This window comes from Myxine glutinosa, chromosome 10 (assembly GCF_964187855.1).
Source record: "Myxine glutinosa chromosome 10, kmMyxGlut1.1, whole genome shotgun sequence".
Taxonomy (NCBI): Eukaryota; Metazoa; Chordata; class Myxini; order Myxiniformes; family Myxinidae; genus Myxine; species Myxine glutinosa.
The window spans coordinates 6,305,070-6,322,369 of NC_136270.1; the positions used below are offsets into that span (position 1 = coordinate 6,305,070).

The window sequence follows — 17,300 nt, forward strand, 5'->3', positions numbered from 1 at the left end:
GGCTCCCAACTACATCGTTTTTGGAAGAAGCAAACAAAGCAACGTCGCTCGAATGATGCATGTTTGATATGAGATTTCCCTCAGCGCTGACCTGGAGATGGATTTGGAGGAGGAGGATTTCGACGGTTTGATCGAGGCAGACAAGCAGCCTTTAACTAATGAGGACTTAATGGCGTTGAAGGAAGAGCGCCGCGAAGAGGATGAGCTTCCAGAACCAGAGCCAAGGAAATTCACCGTAGCCGAAATGCAGAAAGGTTTTTATCACCTCTCCAAGTGTCTTGCAATATTTGAGGCACAAGACCCAAACGCCGAGCGTTTCGCAAAAATGATGAATGGCACCAGTGACCTTTTTCTCCCGTATCGGACCATCTTAACTGAGAAGAAGTGCACAATTCAAGGGACTTTGGATCAGTTCCTACTTAATGTCGAGAAACGCAAGGCCTCTACTAGTTTTGATGAGTCGCCGAAGAAGCCCCGCATATAGTGTTCATTACTCTTTTAAAAATATGGCTAAAATGTGTTTTTTGTGTTCAGAAGAGACGCCAAGTTTAAGGTGAATAACATAATTTTATTTATTATTCTTTACAAATTCATTTATTAATTGTGTTCATTACTCATTAAAAAATATGACTAAAATGTGTTTTTAGTGTTCTTTAAGGTTTAGCGATAGTTATATACTTTCGCGAGTTGTTTACTCTAGTTTTACGGTGTTTGTCTTCATTTTAAGGCATTTTAAAGGCATTACGCCCAGTTTACGTCAAAAACCGAGTTACGTCACGGCTTATGGAACCAATTAATGACGTAGGCCGGGGTATTGCTATATATATATATATATATATATATATATATATATATATATATATATATATATATAGTAACTGCATTATGCTGGATGTTCTTAAGCTGGATGTTCGTAAACCAGATAAATAAATCCCCTTTAAATACAAGTAATGAGTGACTAATTGGTTCCCGGACACAAATTAAACCCTATATATATGTATACTGAAACGCAAAAGAAACTTACCACCTTTGAAACCTTTAAATATCAACAATAACACTGCGTGTAGTAAATGTGTGAACTTATTTGTGGACAATAGTGTCCTCACTGTCAGACAAAACGGTCACGGATGGTCACTTGAACCTTCAATGGTCACTTCATAGCACAGCTGTTGAACAGCCGTTTTGACTGTCAGTGATTAGCCAAGGGGTACGGGATGATTTTAATGAGCTGCACGTGATGTCTTGATATTGGCTTTAAATAGGCCAGTGCAAAATGGGCATTTCAATCAACATGCCATGATTGTCAAGGGATCAATGGCAGCGTGCCCTGGGCATGCTGCAAGGCGGACTGAGCTACCTGCCACACACGCTATTGAAAGGGGACTGACATTGCACCCTGTGCTGTTCTGTACTGTAGAACAAACTGATGAGATGGTGTATCTTGGTCAAAAACTTGACATGTCATCAATAAAATGCCAATGTTTCAATTAGCAATTGTTGGTTTGTACGGTAGCTCAGTCCGCCTTGCAGCATGCCCAGGGCACGCTGCCGTTGATCCCTTGACAATCATGGCATGTTGATTGAAATGCCCATTTTGCACTGGCCTTTTTAAAGCTAATATCAAGACATCACGTGCAGCTCATTAAAATCATCCCGTACCCCTTGGCTAATCACTGACAGTCAAAACGGCTGTTCAACAGCTGTGCTATGAAGTGACCATTGAAGGTTCAAGTGACCATCCGTGACCGTTTTATCTGACAGTGAGGACACTATTGTCCACAAATAAGTTCACACATTTACTACACGCAGTGTTATTGTTGATATTTAAAGGTTTCAAAGGTGGTAAGTTTATTTTGCGTTTCAGTATATATATTATTTTTTTTACATAAAATGTTATTAAATGTGGTTCAAAAAAAGAAGAATAATTGATGCTATAAATACATACAGCAACAATAATAAAGCCTAAAAAGCAATCTCTTTTTACCATAGTCACTGGTACTACATGCTTTGCACTTATCAGTCATTGTTAATCGTTATTACAGCAAATAAATGTAAAAATGCTCTCTAAATGCTTGAGCACACCTGCCGAAGCACTACAATGTGAATGAACACAGTGTGTATGCACAATTCGTTTTTGGGCAATTAACAAACATGCCTTTTGTGGGAGTTCAACGTGTGGAAATAACAGTACAGTACAGTATAGTGCCACCAAAAAGGCCAGATGCATCATGGGAACATGAATGAATCCCTGCAACCCGCTCATGCAATGTCAGTTTTCCCGTCTAACCTCCTGTGCGCTCAGCGAGGTATGTTCGGAAAGCCTATAAAACCCTTTTTTGCATATAAAACGTCATAAAAAGTGCTTTTAAAATCAAGAATGAATACATTTATTCGAGTAGATCAAACGTGTGTAGTGTAAGGGGTGATGAGGGATAACGAGCTAGTTAGTGGGGGCAGGGCAAAGTGAAGCAGGCAGCTGTCTCTCGTATCGGTAAAGAACCCTGTGGATAGAAAACTTTCTCGTGTCGGTAAAGAACCCCGTGGAGAGGAAGATTTCTTGAGACGATAAAGATCCCCGTGAGAGGAAGCTTTCTCGAGACGGTAAAGATCCTGTGGAGAGGAACCTTTCTCGAGATGGTAAAGATCCCCATGGAGAGGAACCTTTCTCGAGACGGTAAAGATCCCTGTGGAGAGGACGCTTGCTCGTGTCGGTAAAGATCCTGTGGAGAGGAAGCTTTTTCGTGTCGGTAAAGATTCCATGGAGAGGAAGCTTTCTCGAGTCAGTAAAGCTCCCCATGGAGAGGAAGCTTTCTCAAGTCTAAAGAACCACGTGGAGAGGAAGCTTTCTCGAGACGGTAAATATACTGTGGAGAGGAACCTTTCTCGAGATGGTAAAGATCCCTGTGGAGAGGAACCTTTCTCGAGACGGTAAAGATCCCCATGGAGAGGAAGCTTTCTCGTGTCGGTAAAGATCCTGTGGAGAGGAAGCTTTCTCGTGTCGGTAAAGATTCCGTGGAGAGGAAGCTTTCTCGAGACGGTAAAGATCCTGTGGAGAGGAACCTTTCTCGAGACGGTAAAGATCCCCATGGACAGGAAGCTTTCTCGAGACGGTAAAGAGCCTGTGGAGAGGAACCTTTCTCGAGACGGTAAAGATCCCCGTGGAGAGGAAGCTTTCTCGTGTCGGTAAAGATCCTGTGGAGAGGAAGCTTTCTCATGTCGGTAAAGATTCCATGGAGAGGACGTTTTCTCGAGACGGTAAAGATCCTGTGGAGAGGAACCTTTCTCGAGATGGTAAAGATCCCCGTGGAGAGGAACTTTTCTTGTGTCGGTAAAGATCACGTGGGGAGGAACCTTTCTCGAGATGGTAAAGATCCCCGTGGAGAGAAACCTTTCTCGAGACTGCAAAGATCCTGTGGAGAGGAACCTTTATCGTGTCATTGAAGAATCCCATGGATAGAAAGCTTTCTCGTGGCGGAAAAGAACCCGGTGGAGAGGACGCTTTCTCGTGTCAGTGAAGAATCCCGTGGAGAGGAATCTTTCTCGGGACGGTAAAGATCCCATGGAGAGGAAGCTTTTTCGTGTCGGTAAAGATTCCATGGAGAGGAAGCTTTCTCGAGTCAGTAAAGCTCCCCATGGAGAGGAAGCTTTCTCAAGTCTAAAGAACCACGTGGAGAGGAAGCTTTCTCGAGACGGTAAATATACTGTGGAGAGGAACCTTTCTCGAGATGGTAAAGATCCCTGTGGAGAGGAACCTTTCTCGAGACGGTAAAGATCCCCATGGAGAGGAAGCTTTCTCGTGTCGGTAAAGATCCTGTGGAGAGGAAGCTTTCTCGTGTCGGTAAAGATTCCGTGGAGAGGAAGCTTTCTCGAGACGGTAAAGATCCTGTGGAGAGGAACCTTTCTCGAGACGGTAAAGATCCCCATGGACAGGAAGCTTTCTCGAGACGGTAAAGAGCCTGTGGAGAGGAACCTTTCTCGAGACGGTAAAGATCCCCGTGGAGAGGAAGCTTTCTCGTGTCGGTAAAGATCCTGTGGAGAGGAAGCTTTCTCATGTCGGTAAAGATTCCATGGAGAGGACGTTTTCTCGAGACGGTAAAGATCCTGTGGAGAGGAACCTTTCTCGAGATGATAAAGATCCCCGTGGAGAGGAACTTTTCTTGTGTCGGTAAAGATCACGTGGGGAGGAACCTTTCTCGAGATGGTAAAGATCCCCGTGGAGAGAAACCTTTCTCGAGACTGCAAAGATCCTGTGGAGAGGAACCTTTATCGTGTCATTGAAGAATCCCATGGATAGAAAGCTTTCTCGTGGCGGAAAAGAAACCGGTGGAGAGGACGCTTTCTCGTGTCAGTGAAGAATCCCGTGGAGAGGAATCTTTCTCGGGACGGTAAAGATCCCATGGAGAGGAAGCTTTCTCGAGACGGTAAAGATCCCCGTGGAGAGGAAGCTTTCTCGAGACGGTAAAGATCCCCATGGAGAGGAAGCTTTCTCGAGACATTGAAGATGCCCGTGGAGAGGAACCTTTATCGTGTCATTGAAGAATCCCATGGATAGAAAGCTTTCTCGTGGTGGAAAAGAACCCGGTGGAGAGGACGCTTTCTTGGGACGGTAAAGATCCCGTGGAGAGGAAGATTTCTCGAGTCAGTGAAGAACCAAAAAGTCAGAAAGATTTTTTTTGTTGTTGAAAGAAAAATCTCATCGTTAAATTGTACCTTGTGGAGGCATCTTATTTCCCCATCAACGCAACTAAAAAGTATACAAGAAATATGACAAGGGAATATTTCTAATGCGGTCCAACCAGATCAAACCAGTCGGTCATCTAGGCTGACGTTCCGCAACCTATGGGTCACGACCCAATGTTTGGGTCGCGAAGGATTTTCAATGGGTCGCACAATAGTTTCAGAAATCGCGGGAAAAAAACTTTATCGACTATTTACTTCTCCCGACTGAACAGAACAGCGATCAAACGAACGCCGACACAAACTTTATAGTGTGGACTCTTCTACCGCGCTGTACCGATGTACCGCGATGTACCGCGCATGCATCCGGTCAGTCAGATCATACGTTTAGTTTCCGACACGCGAATGTCCATTGCTTTTCATTCGAAAGATTGAGCTGTGAGCGTAAGGTACTCGCCTTGGCTAGAAAGTATCAGCCTGTGTTCCTGAACTATGGGTTCACCTTGAATCTCGATAAGCACAATGTTCATCGACCACAGTGTGTGATATGCCTTGACGTGTTGGCCAACGAGTTCCTCAGGCCCCAAAAGCTGAAACGGCACCTCGAGAAGAAACATGGAGATCATGTCAACAAGTCGCGGGAGTTTTTTCTCCGGAGAGAACGCGAGATGAACAACAGCAAGTCAGTAATGAGTTCGGCTGTTTTTCCGTCGAATGGACTGACCAAAGCCAGCTACCTGGTGGCGGAGAAGATAGCCAAAGAAAAGAAACCGTACACTATTGCGGGTAACTTTTTTTGGTTTTTTTTCGTCGTAAAAGTATTTCACTGCATTGGCGGTTTGTACGTTCATAAAGTAATACATGGTAAAGTAAGTATCGTTAAATTTAGTTTTTCATTTCGTCTTTAGAATATTGATGTGTCGGGTTCTTGCTTACTATTACTCGTGCCATGTATACGTTGGTATATCACAACTTCGTAAGTGTTATTGTTTGTTGCAATACAGCCATTCTTAAACTTTGCCTCTTTTTTAAAAGTACATCCGGCAATCATCTTCTTCATCTTCATCATCATCTTCTTCATTAAATCTTCATCCGGATTCATCGTAGGGGCGGATTCATCTCTTCCGAAGCTGCTAACAAGGCAGGGACTTTACGCCTGATTGGCTGACAATAATATCAAGTGGGCAGTGTCTGTGATCGAAGTCGCTGCTCATTCTCAAGGGGGGCGTGGTCTCTCGCTCTCTCTCTCCTCATGGTCGTGGAGATCCGTACAAAATAACAACAAAATAAGGACAGTGTTTGGTATGATTGTCGTCACTTTGCTTTATTGTTCAATTACGAGCCTGTTCAAGCCTGGTGTTGCCTTAGTGGTTAGGGTGCCGGCTTGGGATCCTAGGATCCTGGGTTCGAATCCCGGTCGATCGCTAAATTAACACCAGGGGGGTTGACTCAGCCTGTCATCCTTCCGAGGTCGGCAAATTGAGTACCAGCTTGCTGGGATGAATGATCCCGGTGTGTACCCCGGTTTAGAATAGGTATACCGTATCCCTGCGCATCGTAAGAGGTGACTAAGGGTTGGCGCCAGGAAGGGCATCCGGCCATAAAAACATTGCCTCAAACATGATTGGATTGGGGCCCGCAAGGGAACCATGATTGTCATGGGGCCCGCAAGGCTAACCCCTGCTCTAGCGGGGAAAATGGCCTTAAAACGATCATTCATTCATTCATTCATATTCATTCATTCATTTACGAATTGTACTACTGTACAAAGATGATGAACCGAACCCTTACCAAGATATTAACATCATAAGCAATCGATATTTCCGTGACGGTTTGGGGGGGGGGGGGGGGGGGGTTCGATGGGCCGTGACTGGATGCCTGGGTTTTTTATTGGGTCCTGGGCTAAAAAGGTTGCGGAACGCAGATCTAGGCCTCAGGCCACCTTATTCAGGTGTCGATGTAACTATTTTGGCCCCATAACCCAGGAACATGACACTATACTACGTTTGTTTTTGCAGTCAAAAGGTCATTCAAATCTGTGAACAAGAATACCTGATGAAGGACGTTACCAAGCAAGGCTCACCTCCTATTGAGGATTGACTCTTGAGCTGTCTTTTGTTCTTTCAAGTGAGAGAGGTTGCCGTTAAAGTTCTTATCTCGCTCCATTTGTCTTTTCTCTGTCTGAGCACAATGCTCACAAACCTCTTCCTCCAGCTCATGGATCCTGAGAAAATAAAACCACACGATCAAACCATCACCATCTGTATTATAGTGAAGATTGTAATTAATACATCAACACAGGTGCAAAAGTCACCACAATTCTACCTTTGAATAAGCTGTGCATTATCTCTCTGCAGCTTGGTCTGCACATCTGCAGCTGCCGTGGTTTTTTGCTCCAAGTGCAACATTCTGTTCTCCAGCACATTGATCTGGAAAGGAAGGTTATCAATGCTGCACAACACCCCAGAGAAGCAATATTCCCTGGTGCCCACAAAACATACGCAAACGATTTATTAACAATAATTTAAATAACAAGAGCAATAATAATAACTAGATGGTATTCATAGAATACTTACCCTGCACAGTCAAGTTGGTGCGAGGCAACTCTTCTGTTTTTGAAGGGTTTTTTTTCTTTGATCCAATATGGCTGCCAGACCACATGAGCGATTACATCATAAATTTATATTCTCTAATATAATTGTTGCGTCGATCAAGCTCAATACATTTCAAACTCATGAGACCAAGCGTTGTCCCTGTCGAATTATGACATCATAATTAAGGCACCAATGACGTCATCGTTAACAACACCTATTCCCCATGCAGAGTTCTTTACAATGAGCCATGTTTCATTTTTTTCCATGGAGCGGTTTCAGAGATATAGAGGTGCAAAGTTTTTCGGTTTTTCTAAGATTGCACCTGCACCATGTGACCTATGACGTCATAATTATTAAAATATTCCACAGGAGGAGGCACTCCTATGGTGAAAATTTCTTGTTAATCAGACCAAGAATTGCAGACAAAAAATAAAAAGGAATTATGACGTCTTAGTTAAGGTACTGATGAAATCATCATCAATATATCTTGTTCCCCATGGGGAGTACTTGACATTTTCAATTTTTTCCATGGAGTGGTTTCGGAGATTTAGAGGTGGAATGTTTTTCGATGTTTCCAAGATTGTGTCTGCACCATGTGACCTATGACATCATAATTATCATTAAAAAATTATACAGGAGGAGGCGTTCCTATGGTGAAAATTTCATGTCCATCGGACTAACAGTTGCAGAGAAATATTTTTTTCACACTGATCAGATCAAGCGTTGTACTTGTCGAATTATGACGTCATAATGAAGGCACCGATGACATCATCATTAACATGTCTTATTCCCCATGGGGAGTACTTAACAATGAGCCTGGTTTCAATTTTTTTCCATTGAGCTGTTTCAGAGATATAGAGGTGGAACGTTTTTCCAAGATGGCGTCCATACCACATGACCTATGACGTCATAATTATGAATTTAAAAAATTATACAGGCAGAGGCGATCCTATGGTAAAATTTCGTGTTAATCACAATCACATCAACGTTTGCCGAGGAAAATGAATTTTAAAAATGAAGACGCACGTACGCCACACGTACGCAACCGAATGCCTAACGCTGCTTTTCGCTCGCGAGCTCAGGGTAATAAATAATAATAATAAAAACAATAGTACAACATTCAGACACGAGGTACAAAACCTTCGGAACCTCAACACAGGCCACACATAAAACATGAACACAATGACATATCGTTGTCATTGTCAATGACATATCTACCCTTGTTAACCCCACCCCAAACCCTCCTCCTTCCACATTTCCAGTTTTTCCCTCGGAGTTTCCTTTTGCATCCATCTTGTTCACCCCATGCATCCTCTGGAAGACATGGGCAGAATTATGCATCAGAAAATACTTACACGTTCAGTAAGACTTTCCTTTGAGGGTTCTGGGTCTCCCAGAAGACTTGTCGCTCCCCACGACTCTCTCCTCGGAAACAACTGTCTGTGGGAGACAATCAAGCAAAGGTCACGGCTTTCACCTCAACACCATCAGGCCTTCACGAGGGATAAAATCACGTCACATCTAGAATTACAAACACTCTGGCCCAGATGAGAGAAAAAAACAAAAACATCACAACAATACATTTCATTTAAAATATATATACATCGCAACTGAATAACAGAGAACATGTCTCCGATATTTATATTTTCCAAAGAAGCAGGACTCAAACAGTTTGGCTGAAGACAGTAGGAATTGCCCATTGCTTATTGATATATCTGTTATGAGTTTACCATATAGATGTCGAGTGAGGCTTTTAAGAAATAACTTTTGCATAAAAGACACGAAACGTTACTCAAGACTAAATTTGTTGACGTGAAAAAATCCCAAGAGCATCAAAAGCATCTGCATCCTCCTAAAACAAGAAACAACCAATGAATGAGGTTTGCCAAGCTAGTGGGCCACCATGCAGAGCCACATTGTGGTGGAGGTGCGGCTCACGGTTACTGGACGCGTTAGCAAGCGGCACACAACCAATTTACATACACGTTAAAATGCACGTGTGTACACACACACACACACACACACACACACACACACACACACACACACACACACACACACACACACACACACACACACACACACACACACACACACACACACACACAACTACCCTTCTGGCTGAGCACCATTCAGGTATTCCACGAAGTCGGCACTCCAAACACATGCGTGCCACCCACATCCTTGGCTTCCCGGATGTCAGGTGGGAAGGGAGTTGATGCTGAGGCTGACTTACAGCAAACAATTGGGAGGGTGGGAATAGGGTGGGGCAGGGAATACGAAATGCGAAGATCAGTGCAAATTTTTTTTTTTTAAGCATTGCAAGTGAGGGGAGGTTTTCATTTTAGCTTAGAATCTCATTTCTCCTCGATTTTTTCCAATTGGCCCCTCCCATGGTGAGACATGACGCCACGTCTGAGGTTAACCCCTTCACTGGCTGGATTAAACATTTCATTCATTGACGTTATTCAATGCACTATTGTAATTCGTGCCTTCAACAATACTGATTTTATGTCAAAGCTACCAGACGTCACTACTTATTTAATGCAAATGAAACGGGCTAAATCAGGATCGGACAGAGGATGATACGTGTGCGGACTAAAAAAAGGACATGTATCTCGTTGTCTGGGGCCTGGTGTTGGCTTAACAGTAGAAGTGGCTGGCTTAAGATCTCAGGGTCTTGAGTTTGAATCCCTATCGTGCCATTAAATAACACCAGGTGGGTTGACTCAGCCCGTCATCCTACCGAGGTCAGCAAAATAAGTAATGGTTGTCAACCTATGGTTGTTTGTCCTTGCTCTGTCCTTTATAAATGTTGAGCGTCAAAAGCAAGGAAGCGGCACATACCATTTTAAAAGTCTTTGTTAGGACTCGGCCGGGGTCAGGTTTAAACCTCCAACCTCCCAAAGTCAGAACGGCCCCTCCACCAGCTCATAAATCCAAGTCCAGGTTTATCATCAAAATAATAACATCAGTTGCGGCTGAATGGATTACTCCCACAACCCCGGCGAATTTTCGCAACTTGCAGTGGTCAACAACATGGTCCGGTTGCCGCAGTCGCACACTAGGCCTTCCTGTGTATTCAATCTGTGCAGATGGTAAGCCGTCCCAGCATGGAGCGTGTGAAACCGGGTTTAATGTACACCATTGTTTGCTTAGTTGGATCTAGGATGTCTTCAGTGTGACCATCGGTATGAGTCAGGGAAGCACTCTCAATCCACTCCTGTTTATCATGGTGATGGAGCTGGTAAGCAGGAAGGTAAACATGAAAGATATTCTGTGGAGGATATTGTATGCGGACGATCTGGCTGTTGCGGTGGAGAGTGGGCGGGAGATGCAGGAAGTACTGGGGGAATGGACGTAGGCATTTGAGAAACATGGGCTGAAAATGAACATGGAGAAGATGGAGGTGATGTGGGTTGGGTGGCAGAGAAAATAAGTGAATATCAGGTTCGAGGGGAAGGAGATCAGACAGGGAAATAGGTTTGAGTATCTGGGTGGAACAGTGACCGGCGATGGTAAGTCCGAGGTAGAAGTGCGGAGGAGGATCCAGGTGAGTATGAATGTGTGGAGGAGGGTGCACGGAGTAGTGGCAGACAAAGATATCAAGGAAATTGAAAGGGAAGGTTATGACATTTTGTGCAACAGGTCGGTGGTCTCTCTGTCCTTTAACGCCTCCTTTCGGGTCTTGAACCTTCTGCCCTTTCCCTCCCCTTCTTCCGCACCCCACCCCCAAGTTTTTGCAGGGATCGCATGGTCCACCATCAACTACTTCTGGTGAAACTACCTAAATCTAGGATCACTGCTGACCTCCACTCATTCGTTCCTCTTTTCCCCCTCCTGTGGAACCAACTTCCACGTCCTCTTCAATCACATTCTCCTTCCAGGTCTTCAAGCCATCTGTTCACCACCATCAAAAATCATCCTCAATCCTAAATCATGATCCTTTCTACCCTCGATAACCCCACCCCAAACCCTCCTCCTTCCACATTTCCAGTTTTTCCCTCGGAGTTTCCTTTTGCATCCATCTTGTCCACCCCATGCATCCTCTCCTGCCCCTAATTCCTCCTCACACCCATTGTCTATCCAAGTCTCCCTCCAACTTGGCCTTCCAACTCTGGTGTTGGTGTTTCCCCCCTCTTTCTACTGCTCCTCTTGCATGTGTCTCTACTGTCTTTCACGTCCTGTTTTGCGTCCTATTTTTGTCTGTTACATCCTGATTCGTTCAGTGTACTAGCTCTTCAATGAGCCTCAACTATGAGAAAAAAAAAACCATGTCAACACAGCTGTACACACAAAGGCACAAAAATGGACAGTATCTATATAATATTCTCTGGAGGTGATTCTGTCTGTCTGTCTGTCTGTGAAACGGCTACACTCGGTCTGGAAGGGGCTTCAAAAACAAATATCCACCATTTTGTTTACTCGCATAGCTTTGAGGCCTCTTTTGTTAGGCCCGCGGTGTATTGCTCTCTCTCACAGTTTTATTTCAACTCTAATTCGATATATCTCATTTCATTTTTCACAGTCGCTAACATGGTTTTAGACTCGGTTTAAAAAATCCGGGAATAAAATTCGAGGAAAGTTACCGTTTATAGAATGAAATGCATTTTCAAAGGCCTAAAACATAAAGGCCATTGAGACTCTCTCACAGCTTTATCTCGACTCTAATTCACCATCTGATTTCATTTTTCACAGTCGCTAACATGGTTTTAGACTCGGTTGCAAAAAACGGGAAGGAGATGTTGAAAGTTAACGCACGGGCAGGAAATAGCTGAGATTGGCAAGGTCAAAATACACCGAACAAATAACACAGACGAGAAATATTCTATGAAAGTCAAGGTTTATAGAACAAAATGCATTTTAAATGAGAAGGCCTGTATAATGTAAACTAACTATTGAATACAATATTTATTAACAACGTTTGGTTTTAATCTATTTTTACTTTGTAAAGCGAAAAGTTTTCGATACACTCAAGTTTAAAAATGAAGTAAGTCACCCGTGACTGATGTGCATTTTAAGACTGAATCAACACATCTTCGATCATAAATTACTTTTTGAAGAAACAAAGGTACATTTTGATTACAACTCAAGCAAAGGAAACCAGGCAATGCCTGTTTCGTACGGAGCGATTATACACCGCCCAAAGAAGATGCGTTTCATTTCTAGAGGAAATAAAATCGTGAATTCTTTAATAAAAAATTTTTGGGTTTTCGCTCGAGTCTTCAAGGCTGAATCAATCGTGCTCACATCCAGGATTAATAAAGAAACTCCATTTCACGTGTGCATGGACATGCAATTCACAGATGTGAAATAAATAAATAAACAGAAGGGGGAATAATCTGGTCCGGTAATTATGATTATAATCGCTGCGGAAGTGGCAGCTGACATTCGCCGTGATCCTGTGTTGTCACGTGTTGCGAACGTTGTTTTGTCAGGTTCTTGGTGCGACTTGCTCTTGACGTCAGAATATGCTCCATATGCGTCGTGTGTATCCGACCTGCCTTTAGCTCAAGGTTACGTAATTTGGGGAACCTGGGTGGTCATTCCCCCGTGTGTGTATGACCCACTCCCCCATGTGTGTGTGTGTGTGTGAGACCCACTCCCCCATGTGTGTGTGTGAGACCCACTCCCCCCCCCCCCCCCCCCGTGTGTGTGTGTGTGTGACCCACTCCCCGTGTGTGTGTGTGACCCACTCCCCCATGTGTGTGTGTGACCCACTCCCCCCCCCCCCCGTGTGTGTGTGTGTGTGTGTGTGTGTGACCCACTCCCCTGTGTGTGTTTGTGACCCACTCCCCCGTGTGTATGTGACCCACTCCCCCATGTGTGTTTGTGACCCACTCCCCCGTGTGTGTGTGACCCACTCCCCCGTGTGTGTGTGACCCACTCCCCCATGTGTGTGTGTGACCCACTCCCCCGTGTGTGTGTGACCCACTCCCCCGTGTGTGTGTGTGACCCACTCCGTGTGTGTGTGTGTGTGACCCACTCCCCCGTGTGTGTGTGTGTGTGTGTGTGTGTGTGTGTGTGTGTGTGTGCATGTGACCCACTCCCATGTGTGTGTGTGTGTGTGTGTGTGTGACCCACTCCCCCGTGTGTGTGTGTGTGTGTGTGTGTGTGACCCACTCCCCATGTGTGTGTGTGTCCCACTCTCCCGTGTGTTTCTGTGACCCACTCTGTAATTTAAATAAAAGCCTCCAGGTTCAGGCCATCTTGCAGAGTGTTAACTCCAGTTGCAGAGCAGTTGCAGAGTGTTAACACCAGGTTCAACACGAGTACGATTGACAAGCAACAAGCAACCGAGTACCTTTTCATTCGTTGAACGGGAAGTAATTTGGCTTGAGTATTCTCTTCTGCCCTAAACATAAGCAGAAAATCAATCCCGTAAGAGTGCCAAGACGGGGCCTTCCCTGCACTCACCATTCCTTAGTGTTATAGGCACTGGGAGGGTGATGCCACAGCATTGGGAATGTGATGCTGTTTCTGTTCCAACAAAATGTTCCACTCAAGCGATTGAGGTGGAAAAGCATTCCACTCGGGATGCTTTGCTGGCCCGATTGGAGGTGGGATTTAGACCCAGGCAGTGAGGATTAGAGTATTTCCAAACAGACAAAGTTCATAAAGTAAACGAGGCATTATTGTTCTGCTTATCCAGTAAACCAATTCATAAAAGTCCTAGATGTAACAATCAATCATTATAATTATCAAATACTTTACTTACCGAGCTATCGTTCCTGTAGATATCCGGCGTCTTGGGCTACAAAATAAAAGACAGGTTATCCTTTCAAATAAGAAGTTTATGTATTACATCCAAGTCACATAAAGGTTAGCCAAAAACAAATTATGTGGCCTTTCAAACAAAGCAAGCACACTGATTATAAACCAACTGGCATATCGGTCATTGAAAGTAACTCGGTATTTACTATTTTCAGGAGGAAGGGAGAAGCACGATTTTGTGTTCTTTTGAACATGTGACAACATCGAGGAAACGTCTAAAATAGCAATATCTCGGAAAGGAAATGAAAAATGTAAAAATTCATTGTAATCCTGCAATATAGGTTCATAGGAATTAAATAGCAATATAAATTTGTAGTAATCCCGCTTTATAACTGGCCTTGTTAGAGACCCTGCTGGAACACAGGCCCATGTTAACCGTTCACCGTTGGCTTGTGAGAAACGGTAACCGACAACCAATTGTGGCCGCGTACTATGGGGAGGTTGCCGAGCATGCAAAAAATAATAATAATAAAAACATAACCACTTATCGCTTTCTGCAGGAAACACTGCTGGATAAACTGTGATCCCTCTGAAATCTCGTGAGAGCTCCCCAAGATCTCCCGATACCTTTTCTACATCATTTACACAAGAGGAACAGGGAATGTACTAGCAGCAGAAAATATCCATCTTCCACAAAGGTGAAAGGGCTGTTTGGCTTTGGGTGGGAGTGGAGTAAGTATGGAGAGAGCTTGGAAAACAATGAAAAGGAAAAGCCTCATGCGCAGATAATTAGCATCTTAGCATTAGGGGAGGAGAGCCCTGGTGTTGGGCTAGCGGCTAGGGTGCCAGCTTAGGATCCTAGGATCCTAGCATCCTGGGTTCGAATCCCGGTCGATCGCCGAATTAACGCCAGGGGGGTTGACTCAGCCTGTCATCCTTCCGAGGTCGGCAAATTGAGTACCAGTTCACTGGTAATTCCCTGTTTGTCGTAAAAAGGCGACAAAAAGGGTTGGCGGCAGGAAGGGCATCCGGCCGTAAAACATTGCTTCAAAAAGGGGACCAAAAAAAACAACAACAACCACGGTCCCCGAAAAAGGCCAATCCCCGCTTGCGGGGAAAAATGGCCTCTAAAGGTGGTTTTTTAGCATTAGGGGAGGAATAGCTATCCTCAATAGCTCACTTGAGTTGATGTCAGAGGATTGGAGAGGAGAAAATATAACACCATCATTTAAGGGCTCAAAGAAAACATCAGAAAACTACAGAACTGCATTAACTTAACCTCGATTGTGGAAAAGGTATCGGAGTCATTCAAAGGGGCTCATACAATTCAATCATTTCAGAGCTCATACATTTTTGAAAAATTTGGTTGCCCTCCAGACAGGCCTCACCGAGGATTTGATTGCCCTTAACTACTGCACCGTTGCCAAATTTAATTCAAATTTTAAAACCCCAATTTTTGAAATTTTGCACGTCCTGAAATGTCAGAAAATGACAAATTACCTTTCAGAATTTAAACTCTTAAATACTTTAGTGACAAGTGCAGCTTTTAAAATTAATAAAACATTCCAAAAAGCAAGTGTCTATCTCTAGTAGCTCTCTCTCTTTATTAATTGAACAATTAATACAAAATTAACCATAAACGGTTTCTTGATGACTGAGAATTAGTGAGGACAGTACACATATAACAACATTTGATTGCTGTTAGAAAGCCTTGATAGTGTTCCCATATTTCACAAAGAAAAACTTAATAGCTTTCTCCATTCGGTATGATCAGAAAGTCACTCTGAATCAACATCAGATGAAACAATTGTGTCATAAAATGTCCACCGCTGGAGTTTCATCCACCAGGACCTCCTGCTGTTACTCAGGATCTGAGGATTCAACCTCCTGCTCCTGTAGCACTTGAGTTGGTGGCTGCTGGGCCTGATCACCCTTGTTGGGGTTTTATTGCTTTACTTATTGAGTTATTGCTTTACTGGGGACTTGTGGTCCAACGATTACCTTTGGCTGAGGAAAAACAATATTCTACAGTCTACACCCTTATACGGTGACTACTGATTCACTTCACATCCATCTAATGAGATCTGCATTATATAATTCAAAGTGTCATGCAACAAACAGGATTAAAGGGCAGTTTTCACCCGGTTCATGCAGGAGATTCCCCTTTCACAGGAAGTAGTGGCTGGACTGAGAATCAGGAGAATCTGTACCAAAACAAGCATGTGACTCAGATGCTGTGGATTCTCTCTGATCAAGTCACTGTATAAATCCGGACGATTACCACCTACCTCTGTGTGGTGCCATCCAGTTTTTCAGATCACATAATAAGTCATCTGCGATTTTGGCAACAGAGCCAGTCTCGAGGAGATCTCCAAGAATGTGACACTTCAGCTACTCCAGTGCAGTCTCAGATCCTGATCTGCCCATGACAGACTGAGCATAAACACGAATCCGACAGGATGGGGGTGACAACACCACAATATTTCATAGAATGCTTCGAGAGTGATATCTGAAAAAAGTCATGAGACAAGTCAGATACGATGATATAAGACCAACTCCCTTCGATTGTGGAAAAGGTATCGGAGTCATTCAGGTATCGGAAAAGGTATCGGAGTCACTCTGCAATAGTGCAGAGGGTGGACTCCACGCAAGGCAATAATGATGGTTGCGGTTTGCTGTAGCGGCCAACATCCATGAACACAGTGACAAGTTGGGATCCACCACTAGGTTTTTCGATGACTGTGGGGTCAACATACTCCATACAGACATCGGCATCTTCAGGTTTAACAAACATGCCGACAGCTCCCAACTCATCAAACTTGGCTTGCAGGTCAACGAGGCATGATCGGTCATACTGGGGGAGATGACCATTGCGCTGTGAGGGTTGAGTTGGACCCATATTGACACCAATGTTCCCGACAGCACCATTATAACCGATTATTTTAGGGTCAAACATAGGTGAGAACTCACGATGGAGGGAGGTGAACTTCACCCTCAAATTCGTTGCCAGGATGTTGGCAGGATCAATGTGGATAGTGTCAACACAGGCGTGAGGTGAAGGTGGCGGTGCACGCAGAGGAAATACTGGAGGGGGGTTCACAACCTCAGGCATTAGAGTAGCATGCGCAATGCCTAAATGGGAATATCACTTGATAGTGATGGGACTTTGGGTATAGTTAGGAATGCGAACGCGGACGCATACACTGTGCATGATATCAGGTTGAGGCCACACCTGTATGGGCGACAAGTCTCTCGTGTACACAGGGATCTCACACTGGGATCAATGGCAATGTCAGAACACATCATGGTGCCAGG

General features: G+C 44.1%; 1 protein-coding gene across 15 annotated transcripts in view; it reads right to left on the reverse strand.

Annotated features, from left to right (window-relative positions):
- LOC137434269 (uncharacterized) overlaps nucleotides 1-17,300 on the reverse strand; it is a 59,477-nt gene that overhangs the window by 24,581 nt on the left and 17,596 nt on the right. For all 15 annotated transcript variants that reach the window (XM_068127113.2, XM_078785290.1, XM_068127115.2 and 12 more), the window contains 4 exons: nucleotides 13,990-14,025; nucleotides 8,627-8,711; nucleotides 7,003-7,106; nucleotides 6,761-6,901 (listed from right to left, as the gene is read on the reverse strand). In XM_068127113.2, coding sequence (XP_067983214.2) covers nucleotides 6,761-6,901; nucleotides 7,003-7,106; nucleotides 8,627-8,711; nucleotides 13,990-14,025 — 366 coding nt within the window. The remainder of the gene's footprint in view (nucleotides 1-6,760; nucleotides 6,902-7,002; nucleotides 7,107-8,626; nucleotides 8,712-13,989; nucleotides 14,026-17,300) is intronic.